At 37.1% G+C, this 23,467-nt stretch overlaps 1 protein-coding gene across 2 annotated transcripts in view; it reads right to left on the bottom strand.

The window, feature by feature from the left end:
* TFDP1 (transcription factor Dp-1) overlaps window positions 1-23,433 on the bottom strand; it is a 38,084-nt gene extending 14,651 nt beyond the window's left edge. Inside the window, exons 1-2 of one of the 2 annotated variants that reach the window (XM_008926237.4) lie at window positions 23,216-23,433; window positions 10,379-10,445 (exon numbers count right to left, since the gene is read on the bottom strand). In XM_008926237.4, the coding sequence (XP_008924485.1) occupies window positions 10,379-10,445; window positions 23,216-23,227 (79 nt within the window). In that variant the 5' untranslated portion in view covers window positions 23,228-23,433. The remainder of the gene's footprint in view (window positions 1-10,378; window positions 10,446-23,215) is intronic. The other variant, XM_008926236.3, reaches the window with a different exon arrangement.
* Window positions 23,434-23,467: the final 34 nt, after the last annotated feature.

Raw genomic sequence — 23,467 nt, 5'->3', positions numbered from 1 at the left:
ACACAGCAGCCCAACCCTGCAGGAAAGGTTGCTCTCTTCCTGTTTGTAACCCATACACAATCAGCAAGTATAAAGCCATGTAAAAAGAAAAAATCAACTAAAAAAAATACCAAACCAGGTATCCTCTAGCAATTTGATGCTCCATGACATAGTTCAGGAAACATAACCAAAGCAACCCAAAACAAACAAACAACCTCCAAATGGAACAAACCCCCCAAACAACAACAAAACAAAGCAAAGCAAAAAGAAGCAACAAATACTACAGAAAAAGAATAATTAGACAAACAGTCTTGAAATACTGGAGACATTTATTTTGCTGAAACAACTGTCATCTGATTGTCAGGTTTAGCAGTTGTTTCCCTCAGATCACTTTTAAAGGGGCCTGGGGGGTCAGAAAGACTTGGTACAATGCTCATTCCTCTTTTTCCCATTATCCAACACAGAAGCAATAAGTAAGCATTTTACAAGGGTTGCATCAGAAGGGCCCTAACTGGTCCTTGATGCCTACCATCCCTCTTTGGACATTCAGGAAATCTACAGGAAGTTGAGGACAATTCAAATCCTGTTAAAGCCCCTGCTTTTCAGAAGGCTCATATTTCCCAGCTGCTGTTACCAACCCATGTCTGACAGCTTCACACTAGAATCTACTCTCAGTCCCCCAAACAGGATGGAGCAGCATGTCCTTCTTCCATTATTAACCAATTTTCCATGGCTCTTTCAGAAAGTCAGCAGCTATCTAGTTTGTAACATAAGTCTGTTATGCCTTCCTGTCCTTTCAAGTACACTCATCAGTATCATGGCCTTAATTGTGTTTGTTCTTCCTCTCTGCAGAATACAATAAATCAGTATAAACTACCTTGGCTAGTAGTGCTCGTGTAGCTTCTTCTCAGCTTCCTAAAGTGGAGGTCCATGTGTCTTTTTTTTTAGCCTCCTCGTTGCTTTAAAAACAATAATGCAATCTGAAAATTACATTTCCAGTACAAAACAAGAGTTGTAAATGCTTTCCAAGGTTAAGACACCTCATCTATTTGATCACTTTTCCTTACCTTTGATGGTTCTTGTTGCCCATACTCTTTCTAGCTCTATCTACCCTTTCTTTTGCAGAGGACAGGGATGGATGCAATATTCATGACCAAGGAATGCCATATGCTATTGTATAACTCTATAGCATTTTCTACTTTATTCCCTGTTCCTCTCCAAGTAATTCTCAAAATTAAACATGCTTGGTCTCCACTAAACACCAATACCACATTTCCATAATATAACCTACCACTAATTCAAAAGCTCTCTTGGGTGTGCATAGCTCACCTGGGGTACTCATTGTATCTCGTTTGGTTTTCACCAATCATTAACCCAATGGTTAATATGGGGGGAAGGGGACTGCCCCATTCTATCACACCTTAGTTTTTTTAACAGGCTGATTAAGGACCTCGATAATTTTTTTGTTATTTTTAAGAAATTCAAGGACATCACACTGATTAGATAATCCTTATCCATGTGGTTGTTGATTCTTCAGAGCATGACTTTGAAAAGACATAACTTCCTAACTTCCCTTTTCTCCTCCCTCTAGAAAACCCCTGTTAAAGCCTATTATCACATCTGTCCATATGTCTACTGCTTCTCTGGCATGCACTCAACCAATATGCCTAACAGCAGTCTAACTTAATCATCTGCAGTTATCTGAACCCTTCAGAAACCGGTGCAGGCTATGTGGCTTTTTTTCCTTCTGGTACCATAAGAATTATACACACTCAGGAGTCAGGATAGAAGCACCATTGCTAGGTCCATTAAGAATTCACAGGTAGACAATTCTCTCTACGCTAACAACATTCTGGGCTGCTTTTGGAACAGCAGTCAGTGATTGGTCCCTTTTCCTTCAGCACTCTTCAAGCTGTCCCTGTTCAGTTTTGGGGCCCACAGTGCAAGAGAGGCATTAACAAACAGGAGAGAGTGCAGCAGGAAGACACCAATATGGCTTAGGTACTGGAGCATATCCTGCACAAGGAGAAGCTGAGCGAGCCTGGAGCATGCAGCCTGTGCAAAAGGTTAAGGTGGATTTGTGGAAATCTAAACATTGCCTTCAACTATTAAATGGAGAGTTACAGAGATGACAGAAGACACAGCAAAAGGAAAAGAGGGGATGGTCACAAGGTGCTGCACAGCAAATTCCAACTAGGAAAAAAAATTCACAAAGGTAACGCGTGGTGACAGGCTAAATTGGAGGTTCCTCACAGATACACAGCAAAATTCAATGACTGAAGGGGTCTGTGCTTTCAAAGCTGATCCTGGTCTGAAGGTAGGGTTAGATTAGATGGCCTCCAGCCTCCCAATTAATTTAATTTTCTGAACAGAAATAGCTATCTTGCAACTAAAACATCTGTGTGAAGGGAAGAGTACACACTGTTTCTTTAAAGTTTTTAATTACATTAACATTTCCTGTGGTGCTGTGCCAGAGTTAATTCATTCCACTGAACCAACCTGGCTCTATACAGAAACTGCAAGGTACATCTGTCTGTTCAGCACAAACTGACTGGCAAGGAAATGTAAATGTAACTGGAAGAACAGTAACACATGCTTCACAGTTCAAAGCAAAGTTGAAGTCAATTTATAAAAGCTATCATATTAAATAGGAAGGAGTGTAACTGTTCAACTATACATAAAAAAAGAGAAAAACCTAATTTTTTTAAAAAAACATATTTTCAATTTGCCTCTGCTCGAGTGAATCCTACTATATATTCTCATTTGCCTCTCATGCAAACATTTTTCTCATACTCATCTGCATTTTCATTAAAGGCTCATAATGTGTGGTGGTTTTGTTTGTTAAGTATACAAGCAGAAATAATTTTATTAACTTAGCTTTGCAAGTGACTGACAGCTTAGTTTCTCAAAGGAATTTTTACTAATCATTTCTTAATTACTGTTACTCTTAACAGCAATCACTGCAATCCAAATAATCCTGTACTTTATGGACAACATACAGTATGCATATTACAAATTACAACCACAAGTTTGCAAACAGTGTTGCTGGCACCAACTCTTCTTCCTTTTCAAAACAAACAAATTACTAATACTGCTAGTTCTGACATCTTTTTTTCCCCCCCCTTAAAGACTTTGAAAACTGCACACAAAGGTCATGTAAAGCAGGAAAAAATGTATACAGAAGGATATAACTACTACTACTTTAATTCTCAGTGTCCCAAACGTTTGGAAAAAAGCTCTTAGTACTTACAAGCAATCACAAAACCTAAAGGTAATAGAACATACGATATTCCAGAATACCTCCAAACCCAAGATAATGATACAGACGGAATGAGGAGTAATGGCATATAAAACTTGCCCAACAAAAACAGCAGCACCCTTTAACAAAACCTGTTATTTATCTGTCTATAAACAAATAAGTGCTATCTTCGATTAGCTGTTGCATTCCAGGGAGAACTTTTGACCTGGAGCACTGTTTTACATAAAAGCAAATCAAAAGAGTTTTACCAAAAAGAAAGAATCCCTTGCAGACTTTCAGCAGTTTAAAGGACTGTTCAATTAAGAACATTTAAAATAACTTAAGATGCCACAGAAAAAAGACACGGTACATCTCAAATCAGAGAAAGGAGTGCCCTCTGCAGACCATGCTGTAGATCTCTCGAAAAGCTGACCGCTCCAGTTCCTGAAACAGTAGCGACTCTGAATTTGGTGCGCAGGTCAAAAAGGATGGGCTGAGTTACTCCCTGTCCCAGGAGCACAAATCCCATTCATTCTAGGTGCCATACCATCTTCTGAAGTAAATCGGCCTTTATGTTTTCTTTACTTGTGAGAGCAAACAACTCCGTTTTCTGATAATGCAGTCTCTAACAAACTACATCTTCTTAGTCTCTCTTCTAGCAGAGAAGAGCTATTGTATACGTGAGAACTTGATTTGACAAGAAGGTAATTTTGCAAGCACCTTCTGAGTTATTACAACCCCAAAAAAGAACATATAGAATAACAGTGGTTTATCAGAATGCAAAATAACTCCTGCCATCTCCTGCAACAGTCGCAACCAAACTCTGTCCAGTAGACCAGTTTGGGAAAAACAAACACAATCAGGAGTTAAGCAAAGGGTCATTTTAAGATAAGTCTAAAGAAAATTAACCTTTCAGGTGACGTTTTGGAGCTTATGAATTCAGCAAACTTATGTCTTAATTACATAATTGGCTTTGAAATTGATGGGTTTTAAGAGAGTAGTTAGAATCTAGCTTAAGGTCAGCTATACAACTCAAAGGTAGAAACATAAAGCCAGCCTCAATACAGGTCAAATAGGACATGCTCTCAAAAAGGTAACATTACTATGAATAACCTGATAAAAGTTGTATCAGAATACCAGATGAAGAGCCCAACAGTCTCTTCTGGGAGATCAAAAAGAAAGGACCAGTGATACATGAACAAGATTTACAGAAATTACACAGACACAAGATTCCATGGCTACTGTCACTTCTGAGAAGGCCAGGTGCCACCTGGAGCATTACATCTCTTATTTTGGGAATTTGAAAAAAGTTTATAGGAATAAAACTTACATAAAGCCAGCAAACCTGTACTTGCTAAAGATGCAAAAGATTGATATAAGATTACATGAAAACTATGAGAATATTCCTGAAAATGTTATAGATTCAGTTTTGGCAGTTTTATGTATGTGGATTTTTAATTCCTTTTGAGAAGAAGAGACAGAAGGAGGAGAAGAGGGAATTTGACTTCAACATCACAAACAAAATTCCTTACCATATGGAATTCCAGCTCCAAAAACCTGTCCATCAAAACAACTGCTCAGAACAAACAGAACACAAATAGCAAACTAGTCTTAAGGTCACTACCTGCCCCTCTCCTTCCAGCATGCCACCCTTCAATCCCAGGGTGGTGTCTAGAAAACTGTCTGAAAAAATTATCAAGTCTGGAATCCAAAATCAAACAGACTCTCTTATAGAAATGTGAAGTAGCTTGAGTACACCTAATCCTTTGCAAAGGTTCTTTTTTTCAACTGAAAAGCTCTGAGATTCCAGATACAGATTTCTCTAAGGGTCTCTGCAAGTCACAGGCCTTATTTCAAACACTGCTATAGCATTCTAGAAGACCTTACATTAGACTCACTGATCTTTAGTGATGGCCTCTACTTCTCTTCATACCATCTTCAGCTATTTCTTATTTGCCACTCAGGAAAGTTGCATTGGGCTATTTCAGCCATGAAATAGCTGACAGCTCAGTGTGCTTTCAGTAGTACCTTCCTCCTTTGTTAAGAGCAAAACATCTGTATTGCCTGCTAACAGAAATGAAAACCACAGTTTGATATCATTCAGAACTGCAGATTTAAAGAAGGTTTCTAACTATTTCTTTGGATTCTGTTCAAGGCAAAGGATTTATTTCCAACATGGAAAAAAAGTGAGAAAATGAACTACTTATGAAATAAGTTCCATTAATCAAAAGTACTGTTCTATTCAGTTGAGATACTGTCAATAAAAACTGACAAAAAAATTGCCTTAGAGCAATTTATCCCATACACCTGAAAGTTTCAGTTGCTCACTTTTATTTGGCTTCTTGCTGCTACAGAAACTTCCACAGCTGACTCCAATTCCAGGGCTTCAGCAAGACTGATTCCTCAGATGCCACTCCTGTGAAGTTGCAGTTTTTAATGGCTCTCTCACCAACATCATTCATATTTTACTAGTTAGTTATATGCCAATTCTCAGGAAACACTGAATTCTTTTTGACGGTATCAAACTACTGTAGGTTATGACAACACACAGATGACTATCTCTAGTTGTGTGCCAAGTCAAGTAAAAGCACCTCTACTTATTGAACAAGTCATACCATCCTGTTAAGACAACAAACATGCTTATGCAGCATTCTGAGCTTTTGTACAGACATCGACCTTCCCCAGTGTGTAGTACTTACTAATTTCTTACACCAACTCAGACTTCTTTGTGATTCTTATCATCCTTAGCTATGACTAGTAATAGTTCAAGTATTACAAACTGGTCTTTCCAAGTCTGTCTTGAAATATCCTGTGTCGTCTACTTTCAGACTTTTTAAGTCTTTTTAGATTTTCCAAAATACCATTTCTAATTCCAGCAACAGCTTTATTTCTTGAGCTTGACTTTAAACAACAATAATTGGACGTACCTCACTGCAATAATACACAGTTTGAACTTGCAAGTGAAAGTAACAGTAACATTACATTGCAGAAGTTTCTTATAAATATAAATAAAAAGAACAAAACAATCTTACAGGTAGGTAGCGTTGAAATATGAGTCTAATATACACCTCAAAATTTTACATGTTTGACTTCTATTTTTTCACAATTACCAAATCTGAAATGTGACTATCATTAGCCTGTAAGATGTGAAACTTTATATTTTAAAGTGTAAGAGGCAATAAGAGCTAGAGCCATACAAGTATTTTCCAGTTACATACCAATAATGCCACCTACTGGCATGAGAGGAGATCCAAATTTTCTATCCAAGTAATTTTTAAATCAAGAGCTTTAATTTCAATATAATATTAAATACAACTGGTTACCTTTCTCCTTGCACTCGTGTGAAGCAGATAATTTCTTTCACCCAAATTTCTTCACAAGCAAGGGACAGGATTAGAATTGAACAGTGTGCTATTTAATACCGAAATATCAACACTAATCTAAATATGGCAAGGATCAGAATACGGCAAGGACCAGAATGTAGCACTTTTCTTCAAAATGTAACCTCCAGGAACAGCAAAATGTCTCCTTCTCTAAAATTCATTGCCAAATAACAATAGAAAACACAAACTTGTGAAGGAGTTTTACTAGGTTAGCCCCTCTTAAAAATTCTTTCCTTCCCTTCCTTCCAACCCATATGTATTTGCTAACTCTCAAAATGAATTAGCCAGTTGGAAAACCACCTTCCTGGTCACCACGTAAAACAAACCTTTCACATTTATCCCTTTTTTTCAGGGATAAATGGAGTGTTACATTCCAGTAATGGAAATACACAGGAGTATCAGAAAACACAGTGAATTTACAGTCAATCTCTTCTGGAGGTTGCACAGGCACTGGAGGAAACACAAGCTGCCATCTCATTTCTACCACATATACTTTGGTTTCACACTAAAGATGCTTTTAAAGAAATAAATTTTTAGACCATTTTCTAGAATGGTATTTATATCCATGACTACTTTATTCAAAATTATGTGCATCATGCATCATAAACAAAATTTACTGAGGTTGTCATGTGAGGTTTTTGGGGGGTTTTGGGATTTTTGGTCGTTTTGTTTTGGTTTTTTGTTTTGTTGGTTTTTTGTTTGTTTTTTTTTTTTTTGCTTTTTGGGTTTTTTTTTTAGCATACTATTTTCTTCTCTTAAAATAAATAAAGTTCAGTTTCTGCTTTAAAACAAAAATCTAAATCTAGAGTCCATGGCTGAGACCAGTCTCTCCAAAATGAACTATTGGAAGCACGTCCCCACTTATTCAAGTAAAATGGTTGTCTACGTTGTACTTGTTTCTGACAGCGGATATTAATGAACAGTCAGGGAACGAATGTATGGATAGGACTTGCATACAGAGATTACTCCCTAACATATCCCCTCTCTCTGATTCTACAGCTTTAGGACTTTTTAAGCAAGCAATTGTTCAGTATAACTGTTCAGCAAGATGAGTGATGTTCCCCCTTCATTATTTATCTAAGATACAACAGCAATTTATCCTAATAAAACTCAGTCTAAAAAGAACCTGTTCACAGTCACAAGATTTCTGCTGCTGCAGATTAAAAATTTACACAAGTCCATTCACAGCCTATTCTAAAAGCATTGCAACAAAGCTGTTTAGGCTGTAAGAATTTTTGCATCTTAACCAGTTTTGGTCAGAAAGGTCAACCTTTGCTTGTCTTTCGTAGTTGATTCATACACCTACCAGGCACATACTCACTTGGAGCCCTTTGACAAAGTCTTACAAGACCATTTCAGTAACAATATTTTGCTCTTTCTTTTTAACCGCTTTTGCAAGCGTGTTCTTATGACCCAGCACACAAGTTGGTTTTTTGTCTTCTACCATCCCCCTAAAACCTTTATTCCTCTGACAGCTGAACTCTTCCTCCTTTCACATCTGTCTAGTAACAAGTGGAAACTGAAGCAAGTCATACATTTCTTGCTGAATTTTCATTCTTGATTCGCTGGGTCTCAAAGTCGGACTTTTCCAAAAAGATAATGAATGCACCCTCTGATACTATTGATACAAGGCCCTTGAGTGCTGTGAGAGCACAAAAAGAATGACTTCAAAAAGTAGCCAGGCTCCTGCATTCTCCCTGAAGAGTCTGCCCAATTACTGCTGTTGGGGGCAGCAAACTGGGATAAGCACTCGAAAACCTAACCAATCAACCAACCAAAAAATAAACCACCACTTTTAATGATGACCACCAGAGAAAAACAGGAAGACTTTTTCCTGACCCCCTTCAGTTCATCCTAAGAATTAAGTTTACCAGACACACTTCTGATACCCCATGGAAAGCTTACTCCACGATTGCTTTGGACTGAATTGTGAAATTAAGAAAAATTTTGCACAGACTTAAAGAAACAGCAGAGAACTGCACTCTTTTGATATAACGGCATATAATGTAGTCAGCTACTTACAGAAAGCTCTAGTACTTTTGTGTACAGTAGTTACATTTCAAGACAGTTAAAAACTAAACAAAAACCCTAAAAATTACAAAAAGTGGCACAGGAAGTACTAATTAAGTGAATGTATTCTAAAACGTATCTGAGTACTTGGTGACAACATATTTGCAATTTTAATCTCTGATTATGTGCAGAGCCTGCACATAAAACACAGACAAGTTAGAGGCAAAACCCATAATCTCATCAAGCCAAGAGAAACAGTTGTTTCTTCTCAATATTAAGAATTAGTTGCTGTCCATTAACTTTATAAAATCCCTCTAAAAGCAATGAGATATAGAAATTAATGGAGGACAGCTTAGTTTGCTGTATTATTCATAGTGGTATACATCAAGAGTAGAGCTCAACTCTCAAACCAGACAAGCTGCAGGCCTGTAATAAACTATTTAATTACCTGCATTTATTTTAAAAATTCTATAAGCAATAAAACGGCCTCTATTTTGCCCACTTTAAGAGCTATGTAATAATTAAAGAGTCAAATTTCCAATTCCTGCTATCTAGACTGTTTTGACTAGCTCTCCACTGACTGTAACAGGGTCTAGACACAGACACCTATGTGGGTGTAAAATGCACCCTGCTAAGTATCTGCCCTAACAAAACCACAAGTTTTACTGCCCATAGGGGTAGGGCACATGGTACAGGTGCCTACCTGCACACTTCTTCTGCTCAGGGGTGTGTGACTGTGTTTACACCTGGACCAGTTAAGACATTCAACGCTTAATGCCCTCACCACCAAAAGTAGAACAGGGAAGATCAGCTGGACACCTCCCTTTAGCAAATCAATGTATATTTTAGACAAAGGAATGTCAAAGAGAGAGTCTAGTGAGCTTCTAATAACATACCTGATGTACCTAGTGGTGGTGACAGAAATTAAATGGGTTTCTTGAAATGGTATATAAAATACTAGAGCAGTCATACTAACAGAGTTCACCTGAAACGGAGTACAGGTTAATCTGAGTGTACCAGCATAATCCAACAATGCATGAAGTTCACTAGATTTGTCAACAGTAAGGTTTATGAAAGCATCAGACAGCAAGTAGGTAAGTGTCCCAATGTAAATTTAACCCTACTTCATACAGCCTATCAAAGGACACCATCTGTCACACATAAGAATAAACCAGACTGTCATCATTTGGAAGCAACAACAAAAGAAAATGGCCATTACACTAAAATAAATTGTCAGATGACTGTGAAGCAAACCAAACTCTTATGCATCAAATTCAAGTTTCAATTTATAACCTGCATTTTATTAAAATTGCTTGATTACATTACATTATCATACATGCACAGGCCTTATCTGCAAGTCCAAGAGAGTTCTGTTCACAATATAGTTTGAGATAAGCTTGCATTAGGATAAGGATGCACTAGCATAAAAACCGTCATAGCCCATTTTAAACTTCTTCACCCCAGCATTTTTTTTTCCACTGGTTAAAACTCAGTGCCGCAAAACACGTTTTAGAACATCCTGGTCTTTATGCTTAAACACAAGCTACACTAATGAGAAGATCACACATGGGATGATGAACTACCACTGAACTTCACATAAAGTTTTAAGACAATTATAAACCACAGAAAATCTACAGTTTGCTTGCTGGTTATATAACCTAAGAAAAGTTTTACAAAATCTATGCTAAGAAAACAGTTTAAAGCCAGCAATTTGCATAACTACTAAAAATCAAGAAATGGAAAATATTACTAAAAACTGTGTTCTTACCTTTTCCAGGACTTAGGTTTTGGTCTATAAACACCTTAAGCTCTCCATTGGCTTCAATTAGTCCAGCCTGTTAAAGAAAGTAACTTTGATTAAATTTACAATCACAGACAGGCTTTTATTGTTTAAGATGAAAGGCATCATACCAGAAGCCTCTACTGCAACCACTCGCATTTTGTCACTTTTTCAGCTGCTATGTAATGGCGCTGTTTGTGGTACAGTATTTGTCAAATTTTAAAGCCTTGATTTTATAAATATTTCTTAAAAAGCAAGCAGAAAACCAGCTTACACCCATTTTGCTATTCTGTCTTAAGGAGTGTACATGCACTGTTTTAACAGATGGCTGAGTACCCTTCTAATCTGAACCACTGACACCTGCAACTACACCTTTCTCTGTGTACATACTATTTACCTGCCACAAAAGGTAATAACATTATAGCAAAAACAGCAGAGGGGGTAGAGACTGCCGTGGGCCTTTTTAATCATAAAAAAAGTCATTAAAAAGAAACATCTTGAGCTTTTCAGTTGTTATATTTTTAAAGATCAGAATATAAAGGTCTGAAGTGACAGAACTATATGGTGACCTGAAAGTGTAAAAAGTCATCACAATCCTTTGAGAAAGCTCACTGTACAAGTTGTTTTTTAAAATACTATTAATTTTTTGATAGAGAACACTTCATGCACAATTTCTTGGTATCTGTAGACAAAACAGTCCTGAAAACAAAATTAATTAACACAGGACAAACATTGTTGTTTCATTTAGAAACAACAGCGATAAAACCAACGCATGCACTTAACCAGAGTTAAGCACGTGGTGTTAAAGAGGCTGAAAAGTCCTGAGCTGCATTTTGTGCATAGCAGGTACGTGCAGGTTACTGACAATCTTCAAGAAAGAATCAAGTGGTTTGCTGCCAGTCAGCAGCAAAGCTTCTCGCCTAGAAGTCTACCCGAAGAGCCCTACTTACGATATGCAGAAGTCTGGCAAGCCAAGAAAGCCACTAGAGGATGCTGTGGTGCCGTTATTATCCAGGTGTATCACACCAAGGATTTCTTACAAAAGTGACGGAACTTTAGGAAACTTTAGGAAACAGGAAACTTTCCTCAGTGAACTGGGTGGGGAGGGAAGGGGCAAGATAAGATGACTGAGCACTGGGGACAGTCTGGGAAGTCAGCAGAAGAGAAATTTTGCTAAGGCAAGCATAAAGAGCAGTGGCCTGTAATGGCATGGCAGCAATGAGGGCCTGGTGGCACAAAGAAAACCTAAGTAAGGAGACAGTAGAAGTGAGAAGTAAAATGAAGAGCCTGTGACAGTTCTGTCCTCCATTTCCCTACTTTCCACCCTCAAAAGTAACACAACAGCATAGTTTTAGGGAGACTACAACAACTTTCCAGTACTCCCATTCTCCATCTTGCCCACAACAGGGATTTCAAAGGTCCGCTTGAGCAAATGACAGCTCCATCGCCCTATTCCCAGGCACCAGAACTTTTTATAAATCTAACTCCTTATCATACAACTACATAATTCAGAAGGGTAACAGTCTATATCAAGCACTTTCAAAGAAAAAGGTACACTCATCAATATGAAATCAGTATTGTGTACAGACATGTTTTTAGAGCCACCACTCTATGGCAACTTGACATTCCAGAACACTGAAACCTCATGCAACATATGAAAAAGAATTTCTGGGTAAGAGTTACCTTATACTGCCATTCTACCTAAATTTCACAACAAGTGTTAAACCATGCAGGAAGTGCAGTCTCATTGTCATCATTTCTTTAAGAGCACTACTTCAGTTTCTATTCAACGGCAGAAAGAAGAGGTTTGTATCAGGACTCTTGCAAATCCTCTTTTCCACGAGGATAAAAAAACATATCAATGAGACTAGAAAAGCATTTAATATATTGTGGTTTTGATCAGAAAACCACCAAGAAAATGGCTATTTTAATCTGTAATGTCTTTCTTTTAAGAAGCACACGAATTCAATAATTTTGAACTATTAAATTCATTCATTGGTTTAATATGCAAAAGCAAATCTGCACCAGGTTCGCATGTCAGTTACAGTGATACTGCAAAATCAAATATTTAAGCTGTGATATTCAGCAAATTCAAGTATTAATGCAAATCATTATTTTAGTAACCAGAAAATTAGGCAATTCAGTAATCAGTTACTTATTGGTCTCTTCCATTTTCTACTTCTTTAAAATTAGAATGTCTCCAATATAACCATTTCTATTCAATTATTTTATCTTTAAGTACTCAACCAACCACCATCATAGTAACAAGTAATCTCATAAGCTCCAAGTTTTCTTTTACATAAGTAAAACATACAGTGAAAAAATATTATCCAAAACAATGTGCAACTCCAAAAACCATAATCTAACCTGGCATTACAAAGGGTCAGGTTAGTGCTACATGCCCTGGACTGTGCTTTTGTGTGACTGAAATGACGCAAGTCACTGACAAAACACAGAACATTTAGGAAAAACACAGCATTTAATCAATAAGAGAAGACAATTTTGGAAAAATCAGAGAATGGTAATCACCAAACAACAAGAAGAATCCCCTAATGGACCACAATACTGATGAAGAGTACAGCCATTATAGTTCCACCACCTGTCCACACCAGTGTCTTACTAAAGGTTCAGCTCTATCAGTTAAAATGGCTGGTAAATATTCAACTAATTTGTAAGAGTATACCCAGGGAAGACTCCGAGAAAGCTATATGGAAACAATATTATGAATCCCACAGCAAATAGCACCCTCAGATGCTATTACTCACAGTAAAAACTGATTTCTAGTGAAAATTCTGTTATTCGAGCCTCAGTATGCTCTTCACACTTTTGGTTACGCTGCTTAATTCTAAGGTTATCAAAATTTAACACTGGATACAAGCTTTTGGTGAGAGAAAACTGAAGAGCAAAACTTCCATCCCATAAAAAATGTTGGTGTCTCTGTTCTAAAATGGAAATACTAGGCAAAAGACCTCTCAGTGTGTATTTCAAGGAAATGCCTCCTATTTTTAAAGCCAGGTTATTTTGGAGGAGGCACCAGGATTACTCCTCTGGAACCCACATAGCACAGTGCCCAAAAGAAAGAAAGAAAGAAAATAGAGGAAAATGTGACTATAGCTCTCATTAGCTACATTATAGTCACAGATTCACAATGAGCAAAAGAAACAACACCAAAAACCAACTAAACAAAACCCAACCCCCCAAAAAACAAACCAGAACAAAAAAACCAAACCAAACCAAAAATTACCACCAAGAAAAACCCACTCAGTAGTAAGTACTGGATTTTCCCAATGGAAAGGTAATCTTCTGTCAAGAAGGGTCTAGACATTAAGGAAATTCTATTTTCTGATGAGAAAATGCAGAGTTTTCAGGCCCTATCAAGCTGCTTATAACAACATATTTTGATTTTTACTATTTTTCACTGCAATTTTTTTCATATTCCATATTTTCTTCTTATCTTCTCACGATTCTCAATCTCAAGATGTGTTACTTCCTTTGATGATGATGCCAGGGCTACTTGAAATAATTTCATGCTTTTAATATCTGATTCTGAAAGCTTATTAAGTGTTTGCAATTTCGTAATTGAGCATAGCTTTCCTCATCAAAGAGACATGTTGGTTAAGTCTACTTCTCTGTGGAACGAAATCCCTGGTATGCTGAACAGGCTACAGATACAGACACAACCTTTATCCTTTACATATTACAACAAAATAAATAATTATTTAAAAAAATAGCTTTTGACATCCACCCTAGCATCTAAACTGTAATAACTACTTAAGATCTTTCCACAGATCACAGGAAAGGAGGTTAAAGTCCATTGGATAAATTAGTAAATCTGGTAATTTGAACTGTAGAAGTTATGCTGGAGTAAAAATCCAAACCATCATCAAGGTTTTGTCTCAGCACATCATTCAAAGCTCCTAAGGAAAAGAAATCAACTGGCAAGCTAAACAAATCAAAAATTCAACTGAAGTTAGCTTTGGCCTGCTATGAGATCATCATCAGTCATAAGGACCAGAAAGTCTGTTTTTGTTTTGTTTACATATAAAAGTTGAAAAGCACAACTGCCCTCAGCATGAAAAGCTGGAAATTGGGGAAAAAACTTATTGTTGGGATTGAAGTTAATCTGAAACAAAATTTGCTAAAAATGCAGAGAATTTCAGTTATTAAAAAAATCCCTTAGGGCAGACTACCAGAGAATAATTTAGTATTTTACTAACAAGCTCATATTTGCAGTCTCTGAAGTTATGCACTAGAAAATCAACACCCTTACAACAAAAACATAATGTCTTCCACAGCTTTTAAGCCTTGCAACTTATTCCTTAGTAAAAACTGGCATGAAATTATTTACTAAACCTTTAAACTAAACAGAAAAGATGCAAGATGAACTTGGACTAAAGGACAAGCAACCTATAAGAGCAAGAAGCTTGAATGAGGAAAATCAAACTGAACAAGTACACGTGTTCTGTATATCAGATTTAACCTGAGAGGAACGTCTCTCCCACTGCTTTAAGTAAATATAGGGAAGAGAAGGATGATTTTCTGCCACAGAAATACCTTTTCTACCTTGCTTTTAGGTAATGAGTTCATTTTAAGTATACTCCCTGAAAAAGAGCTGAAAGAAGAGTAAAAAGGGTAAAGATTTGTGGAAACAGAGGTATCTGCTAAAAGGTTATTTCTCAGAACAGAAATTTTCAGTTGCTAAGCGCAGATTAAGCACATTAGATTGAGGCACAGAACTGGGTTTGACAACAAGAGATGTGGGTGCCAAATATACAACAATGGTTAAAGAATGGCAGTCAGAGTGGGACAGTCAGAAAAACAGTTTTGGGACTGGCAAGGAAAGATACAAAAAGTGAGCTACAAAATCAGATGGAAGATGGTAGAATTAAGAGCTGAGGTAGAGAAACTGAGTCACTGAAAAAGTGCAGGCAATACATCCGATGAGAAATTAAGAAAGAGCTTTAACAGAGCAAAGAGATCAAATCCTGTGACAAGAAGGGAAGAGCACGGGAAGTGGGAAAACAAATACAATCTATTCTAAACTATGACTGAAAAGGGAAATAAGCTGGGACTCAGACTGAAAAGTTCAAAATAAATTGGGAAAGAAGTACTGAAGACAGAATCAGAAAATGGAGAAATTGGGAAGGAAAAGTATTTCCAAACAGAACTTGTCAAAGGCATTTCATGGTCCTGGGTTGACAGTTGGACTTCATGATGTTAAAGGTCTTTTCCAACCTTAACCATTCCACAATTCTATGACCAGGAGCATGCCTCTGCTGTCTACAAACAACCACCAATCTTGTGCAAAAGTGCACCTAACTTGATCTACAGAAATGACAATCCCTAGTCATTTTAAAGGCAATAAATGTAAAGGTCTAGGCCATGCAATTTTACTATGGCCCACTTCATTGACAATATAGTTCTCTTTCTTGTTTGCTTCATTTCAGCATCAAGAAGCAACAGAATATTAGAACACCTACAAAGTGTAGAAAAGCTTAACCAGAAATAAGCAATCTTATTTTAAGGCTGCTTAAACAACCTTTATTCTTTTTTCACCCCTATCCATAAGCAAATGTCATTTTTAACAAGATGATAATTAACTGCTTTTCCCATTGGATTCTCCTCTCATACAGGGACCAGAACAAACATGCTCCAGGAATGAATTACTACACAACTGCAAAAGACTATTTTTATGGGACATCCAATTCATTTTTTGCAAAACTTAAAAGGTAATCAAAATATCAAGCGAAGGAGGATTGTAGGAAAGGAAAAAAAGTTTTAAAATTTAAAATATTTGAATTTCATTTTGCAAATTAAGTCAGTGAGAACTATTCTTTACTGTATAAACAACATACAAACTTTTTAAGGCAGACTATAGGAGTCCAATCCTTCAAAATTCTCAGACATGTTATTTTCCTGTGTCTCAGTAGCCTTCTTCTGAAACAGATTTCACCATACCACATCCTCAGTTCACGCAACATCTTCAAGATTAATGTGTCTGTCAACCACTCAGCAATGAGCTACACCATACAAATGAGCTTTCCAAAAAGTATCTTTGAATTTTTAGCACATTAACTCAGCAAGGTCAAAGCACCAGATAATAAAGATCTGGATATAAGAAGACTGTGAAGGTAAAAAGCTAAATACAGGTTAGTAGCTCAGTTAAGCCTTGTTGATCTTCATCTGAATATAGGCTCTGCTGACACTGCAGTTAAGTTGGACACTGAGTAATACACACAAAATGACACCTGAGGTCTCCTTTATTGCAGAGTACGTCGAGACCATTAGCTTTCTTGGTTGTTCTTTCTGAAAAGAGCAACACATCTCGAATTCAGTAAAAATTAAATTAAGAACTCATTTTGAAGATGAGTCAAACAGCAGTCCTGTCTAAGCAGTCAACAGATCAAAAATACCTCAAGAGTTAAAGTCATTACACGGTGTTGTTTCTTACAGTAATTCAATTGCTGAAGTGATACAATCTTTGCAAAATTTAAAGCTGATAGCCCCAAAACTAACTGTGAAGCTATAATAACAAAGCAAAATTGAATACAAGATTCCTACTGGAGAATATAGTACCACTTCTAGCACATAAACTAATCAGAAAATAAAAATCACTGTTCGTGTCCTCCTGGACTAAATACCCATGTGCAGAGGTACCAGCAGCAGCCATTTCCACAAACAGCTCCTGCAATCATTCTAGATTTGACCTTTACAGATTTTTGTTTTTTCAGCCAAACCAAATTTTAACAGCAGCTTGTTCAACAGCATCTGAACCACAGCTGAAATCAACCGGACCCCTTCTAAAACCATTTGCCTCACTGATCTCCTTATCAGCATATTGTGAGAACACAATGGCCCACAGCACAATTTTCAAGCAAGTCTGTGTGACCATTAATGCAATACTAGAACCCTTAGCAACTGTAATGTAACACAAGACAAGCAACTAGAAGCATTTTTGGGGAATATGGACCACTGGTAATTTTTAATATCAAGTCTGCTATCTGAGAATCACTTCAACACAGAGAACACTTAGCAGAGACCAGCCCAGTCTTCCTCCCACTCCTAATTAGCTATAATAAATATCCATTAATAGATACCCAAGCAAGCAAATACAAACACTAAAACAAGTGATCCCTAGCATAACTTAACTTTTAAAAGATACCTTTTTGTTGAGCATGTTGTCAGTACAGTGTAGTTACTCAGTAAAATACTAGAATGTACCTACATAGAGCCACTATCATTAACCAAGACATACAATTAATAAAGTTTAACCCTTAAAGGCTACAAGAAAACACTTTATTTAAACAAAAAAAAAATGTCGAGGTGACACGCAACTTCTGAGTTGCTGTTTCCTGAGTTTATAATACAAACCAATAAAGCAAAAAAAGGGGAGCTCTGATTGTGTACTTGGAATGTAAAAAGGAGAGCTTAAAGATCACTTTCCTTTTGCCTTCTTTGAAAAAGCACATTAAAAACAATTAACAACATTCAAAATCCCAAAGACGCCTTTTTAGATGACCTAATTTCATATTATTTTATCTTCAGTTTGCAAACTTCTGAACATGTTAGAACTAACTAAAGGCAGACAGATCAAGCTACTGAGAAGCCACTGAACTAAAATGATATCAAAAAAAGTGCATGACCACTTGACTTTCCTCAAAGACTTAACTTCTCTAGTCCGCCTCACTGAAATTCCCAGTACATTGCCAAAAATAAACATGAAAGAAAAAATACACGCTGGTATTTTAAGAAAAATCTGAAAAATGTTTTGAAGACTATTCAATATTTTCTAGGGATTGAAAGTGCATCATGCAAAGAAGGTCCAAAATGCGTATTTTTCCTACTTCCATTAGTTTCTTTTTTGTTAATCCATCCCAAACATAACTTTTTCAGATGTGTTCAAGATTCATGCAGAAGTACCCCAAGAAAGCTATTAAAAAGTACAACTTCGGTGGTATTCTGACCAAATTAGTAATACAGAAGCACTGACCTATTAGCTCCCACAAATATAGCAGACCTACTAACCTATCCAGTAAAACTGTGCTAAGAAATCAGTTTGCTGTTTTTTAAAATATTCTTTGAGCAAAATATTTACTAATACTGTGAAATAATTCACTGAAATAATTACATGCCTGAATGTATTCTGAATTCTCAGTTAAAATAAACTCAACGTTAATCCCTGCATCTCTTAAAAAGTAATGTTAGATGAGGTGTTGAACTTTGTGCAGGCACAATTCCTCATATGCTGTCCTCATATTTACACATGTGCACACAGCTTCCTTTGCTAAGTTGGATACACGGGCCATAGCTACTCCTCAGTAAGATTCATAAAAGCACCATGAAAAACTAAAGAGATACAATAATTTTTATGCAAACTAGGGACCAAGAGAAAAATCCCTAATAAAGTAATTCAAGCAAAAGATGACAATATAATTTTTAAAAATAAATTAAACATTCTAATTTTAGAACAAGCAGTTCCAAAGCCAACACCACTGCCAGCAACCTATGAAACAGTAACTCAAGAACAGCTCTCAAGAAAGATATTTTAGTCTGTGAGAAACTCTGAAGGCTAACAGTGGTGCGTCAGTTTAAAAAGTTTCTTAAATTAGTTTTCAACTCCATGTTCTTTGTGCACAAATTATTTTTTAAATAACTTGAAACAGCCCATGCAGTGGTGGTGAACAACTGAAACAATCACAAAAAATAGGTACTAGATAAGAATGTTTCATTTACACATACTTTTTGAGAGCAGAAGGAATCATGCTCATTCATTTTGTCTAGCCCTTTTCTTCTCAATACTCACTGGAACACATGCATTAGACTACTCCTCATAATAGATACAGTTCCTGCAAGTTGTTGTGTTAAGAGTATGGAAGTGCAGCAGAAAATAAATCCCATTGCTCCTGCTTCTTCTTCCTATGCAACACTGGGTTTTCAAAACATCCACAAGCTTCTCTTATGGCCGCTCGAGCAGCCTCAGCAGTGCAACAGAAGTAACTGAGAGGAGAAACAGGGTCACCACAAGTTGGATCTTCAGCCATGCTACAGAAACTGTTAATTTAGTAGTGGAAGGTATATTAACCACTGATGCTAAAATTTATCATCTTAATTTACAGATAATTCTCAACATGTAACTGAATATAAAAGTGGCCAGCAAGTAGTCCTCAGTCTCATACTGGAAGCTGGAAAAAAAAAGTTATCAAATTCACTCTCTTGCAGTAATTCCTGCTCCTTCATTCCATGCTGCATCCTGCTTAATTTTAAGCATGCCAAGGATGGGCAGGTCATTATTTCACCTAGGGAGCTGCTCTTCCCACCCAACTATCAATCGCATGAATCCAGTGAGCAGCACAAGTCAGCTGAGGACCTCGGTGTGTACATTTGGCTCTTCCAGCTCCTGCCTGGAAGGTGCCACATTTCTTCTGGAAGGCACCAGCAGTGAAAGAGTTTACAGTAGATACAGCAAATTGTTAGAGACTGACACTGATTAACCACAAAGAGGAATTCTGGCTAAGCTAGAGTTTCTGGAGGTTACCTGTATGCGATGACCAAGGAATTTCCCACACAGTGCAAAGCTACAAGTCAAACTGCACCCAATCCTACTGACCTCACCTTGTCATTCAGACTCTTGGGAGGAAATTCAGTGATCCCACTCCCAAGAGACACAAGTCCTTCAGATGTGGCAACCAGTGTTCTCTTGTCCACACACTTTTTTTTCATTGTTTCTTTAAATTGCACAAACAGTAGAGTCTTTCCAGGAACTAAGATCTCCTGAACTGAATGTGATATGCCTTATTTGCCCAATTCTGTTAGAATTGCTTCTCAGCTCCGCACAGTGCTCATTTACACAAACTCAAAAATGGCTGTGCTCAATGTTATTACCAGATCACACTGGAAAATGAGTGCTCCTCTCTTCCCCCGTTTACCTTTACTGCATTCCAGATCTCCTACCCAAAACATAAATTGACATATATGCACAGACACTTTAACATTCACAAGCAAGTATTTCTCTTTTTCCATTATTATTTTTCAACTTATCCAGCTATACCATTACTTACGATTTTAAAGTCCACCTGCAGCTTTTAATTAAGGAGCTACATATGAATATACCTCTTTTGCCCCCCTTCACAGCTTCCTGACTGCTGCCAAGGCAACTGAAGTAATTTGGGGGGGGAAAAAATAAAATTAAAACCTCAATGTTTTGTTGCTTATTTTCTCTTGATTGTACAGTGTGAAAAGCATTAGAGGGATACATATCAAAGCAATATTTTGTAGAATTTAGGCTTGCATCAAATAGCTCATAAGCATTATTCTGCCAGCTTACATGATCAGTACTTTGGTAAATATTTAATCCTTTATAAAACAAATTTTCTTGGGTTTGACAGTACTCTCCATCATGGTCCCCATTTGTTCAATTATCCAGCAAAGTCTCAGTCTGCAAACTTTTACAAGTATTTGACTTTTCTAACAGATCTTATAAAAATGCAGTATTTATAAAGAGGTATTGGAAGAACTGGAAAAGAGAAACAAAAGGGAAAGTGCTCTCCTGCAGCAGGTAGGAAGAAGGGTTAAGCAGGAGCATGTCCTGTCGTGGTGCCCTGTCTACACACCTTCCCTTTCTGTCGGGCTCCCTGCCCCACTGTCACCATGGCCCCACTGTCACCATGGCCCCGCTGGCCCCGGCAGCACAGAACAGCAGTGGGATGCACATCACGCCTCTGCTCCCAGGTTGGAGCACAGAGGCATCCTTGGCCATGTAAATGCCACCTGAAGCCCAGACTCAGGACTGTAGCAGCACAGCCCTTCTTCCCAGTTTAGCCATCTCAGCTATGCTGAGAAAAAGGGAAGGAAGGGGCGGGGGCATTCATCAACTATGCCATCTTCTTCACCACTACATCTCACAGACTGAGCACTTGATAAGTGACATGGCAGAACCACAAGACATTAATCACAGCAGTATTTTCATGTCAGAATGTTTAAATTTACAGCAACACAGGTTTTTAAAGACTCATTGCCCAGAAATTTAGTGATACTGTCTTGATCACACTTAATTCCATTATGAGGCTTGGAAAAGAACTTAGATTTTGAACAAAAAAATGGGGAAAATTCTCTTCCTCCTTGAAAATCAAAACAAGTGGTATACCAATTAGCACCTCTATTTTACAGTATTAAACCAAAACTAGATGGGTCTATAATCAGATCTGGAAATTTAAAATTTCCCAGCATACACTACACATTTTAGACATCATGTAATGGTGGGTATGCAATAGTCTGCAAAAAGGTAAGCAGTCTATCTTTCTTTCCTGAAGCACAATTCAAGTATGTGCAGAGGTTTTTAAGAACAGGTTAGACAATATTCAGTTAAGATTTCATAGCCTTTCTAGCTACCTCAGCTATTCAAGTGCTCAAGTGCACTTAAAATTTTACCTAAAACTTGACCTGATTTTAACTTTCTTCAAATTCAGCTTATTAATTCTTGTAATAAAGACACTAAAAGCAATTCCTTCTCCTATCTGTAGTATCTTCTTTAATTTCTGAAGTTTATTATAACGTATGTTATCCTGTTATTCCTTCCTTAACTACTCTCTTTTCTAGAATAAACTACATCTTTCAAAAATGAGGCTTGTTCTTAAATGTCTTATTCTCATTTTGCTCCCCTAGACCTTCTAGGATATTCACCTGCATTTCTAGGTGCTAGCACTTCTTCACTTAGTTGATCTCTCTCTCAAAACTTAATATAAAACAAATGTACTTCGGTATCTAAATTACTTTGAACTGTTTCAATTTCATCTCCTAGTCTAACACTCCTTTCATTTTCTTCCCGCTTATACAGCCTATCATTCCCTGAACTCTGCTATCTGTAATGTGCTCGGCCACCCTTATCTCTTCCAGGCAAGCTTTGAGTGACTACGTATTTTCTGGTTGCTTTTCCCCACATTAAGATGTTTTTCAGTTGAGCTACTAAAATTTCCTACAAGATTAATTTTTTAAACCAATTCCTCTTTCATGGAAATTCTTGCTATTTCAAAGCTACAACAGCCCACATTAGATGGCAACCTGCTGTTTACGAAGTGAGTTGTATTAGTTCTCCTTAGCTTGCATGCTGTTGTTTTTGGGTTGGTTTCCTTTTGAAAACGGAGTAGTATCTTGTCTTATTTTCACTAAGAAAACATGAAAGCCCAATTATACTGGGTATTAACAATGACTGACATCTTAAAGGCAGAATATGTTGTAACTTTTTTTTTTAAGTATTGGAATGGGTAAAGAGCAAACATGCTCCACGACAGGCCACAGAATCAAAGCCGCTAACCTTAACACCAATGGTAATGGAAGTCTATGCCGAAAGTTCCCAAAGCCTGTTTTTACAGACACTAACAAGCATCTTTTGGTAGACACAGATAAACAATGAACACATATGGAGACTGAACCATCTTCACTTCCTTGAATGTATGATGCCTCTCTGAACACAAGAAAGGCAATGCTAGTCGACAACAACCCTGTCATCTGAACAATATTTGCTGGGTTTTTCTAAATCCAATCCAAACCCAAGCTGGTTTAGTGTTTAATATGAATACACATAACGACAACAGTCCAAGTGCTGTTATAAGCATAGTGAATTCTTACGATTAAATACTCTGAAAAAATGGCTGCAGATCTGAAGCTGGTTTATGCTGTTACGTCTACAGGAAAACATAACCTAGGCTTGATGTACAATATGGATAAAGTTCTATATATTCATTAATGCCAGCTACTATAAAGCATGACCCCATTTGCTTTTGTTAATAAAAGCATTCCCTGAGCTCCATGTGCTACAAATATACTTACATCTTTTGCCATGTTACCAAAGACTAGAAACCAGTCCTCTTAAAATCTTGACGGCTGCAGGACACAGGGACAATGATGCTATTTTCTACAAAACAAGCAAAGACAGCATCAGCTGTAAAAAAATAAAAGGAGGGAAAGTTTTTACAATTGAAATTAACGACTATTACCACGCACAATTTAGGTTTCTTTTTTTAAAAAAGCCACATTTTTAAAAAGGGAAAAGTTTCCCTTCATCACCTTTTCATCCCCTGA

This window comes from Manacus vitellinus, unplaced genomic scaffold (genome assembly GCF_001715985.3).
Source record: "Manacus vitellinus isolate BGI_N305 unplaced genomic scaffold, ASM171598v3 scaffold_7_pilon, whole genome shotgun sequence".
NCBI lineage: Eukaryota > Metazoa > Chordata > Aves > Passeriformes > Pipridae > Manacus > Manacus vitellinus.
This window is presented reverse-complemented; position numbering and strand designations above follow the sequence as displayed.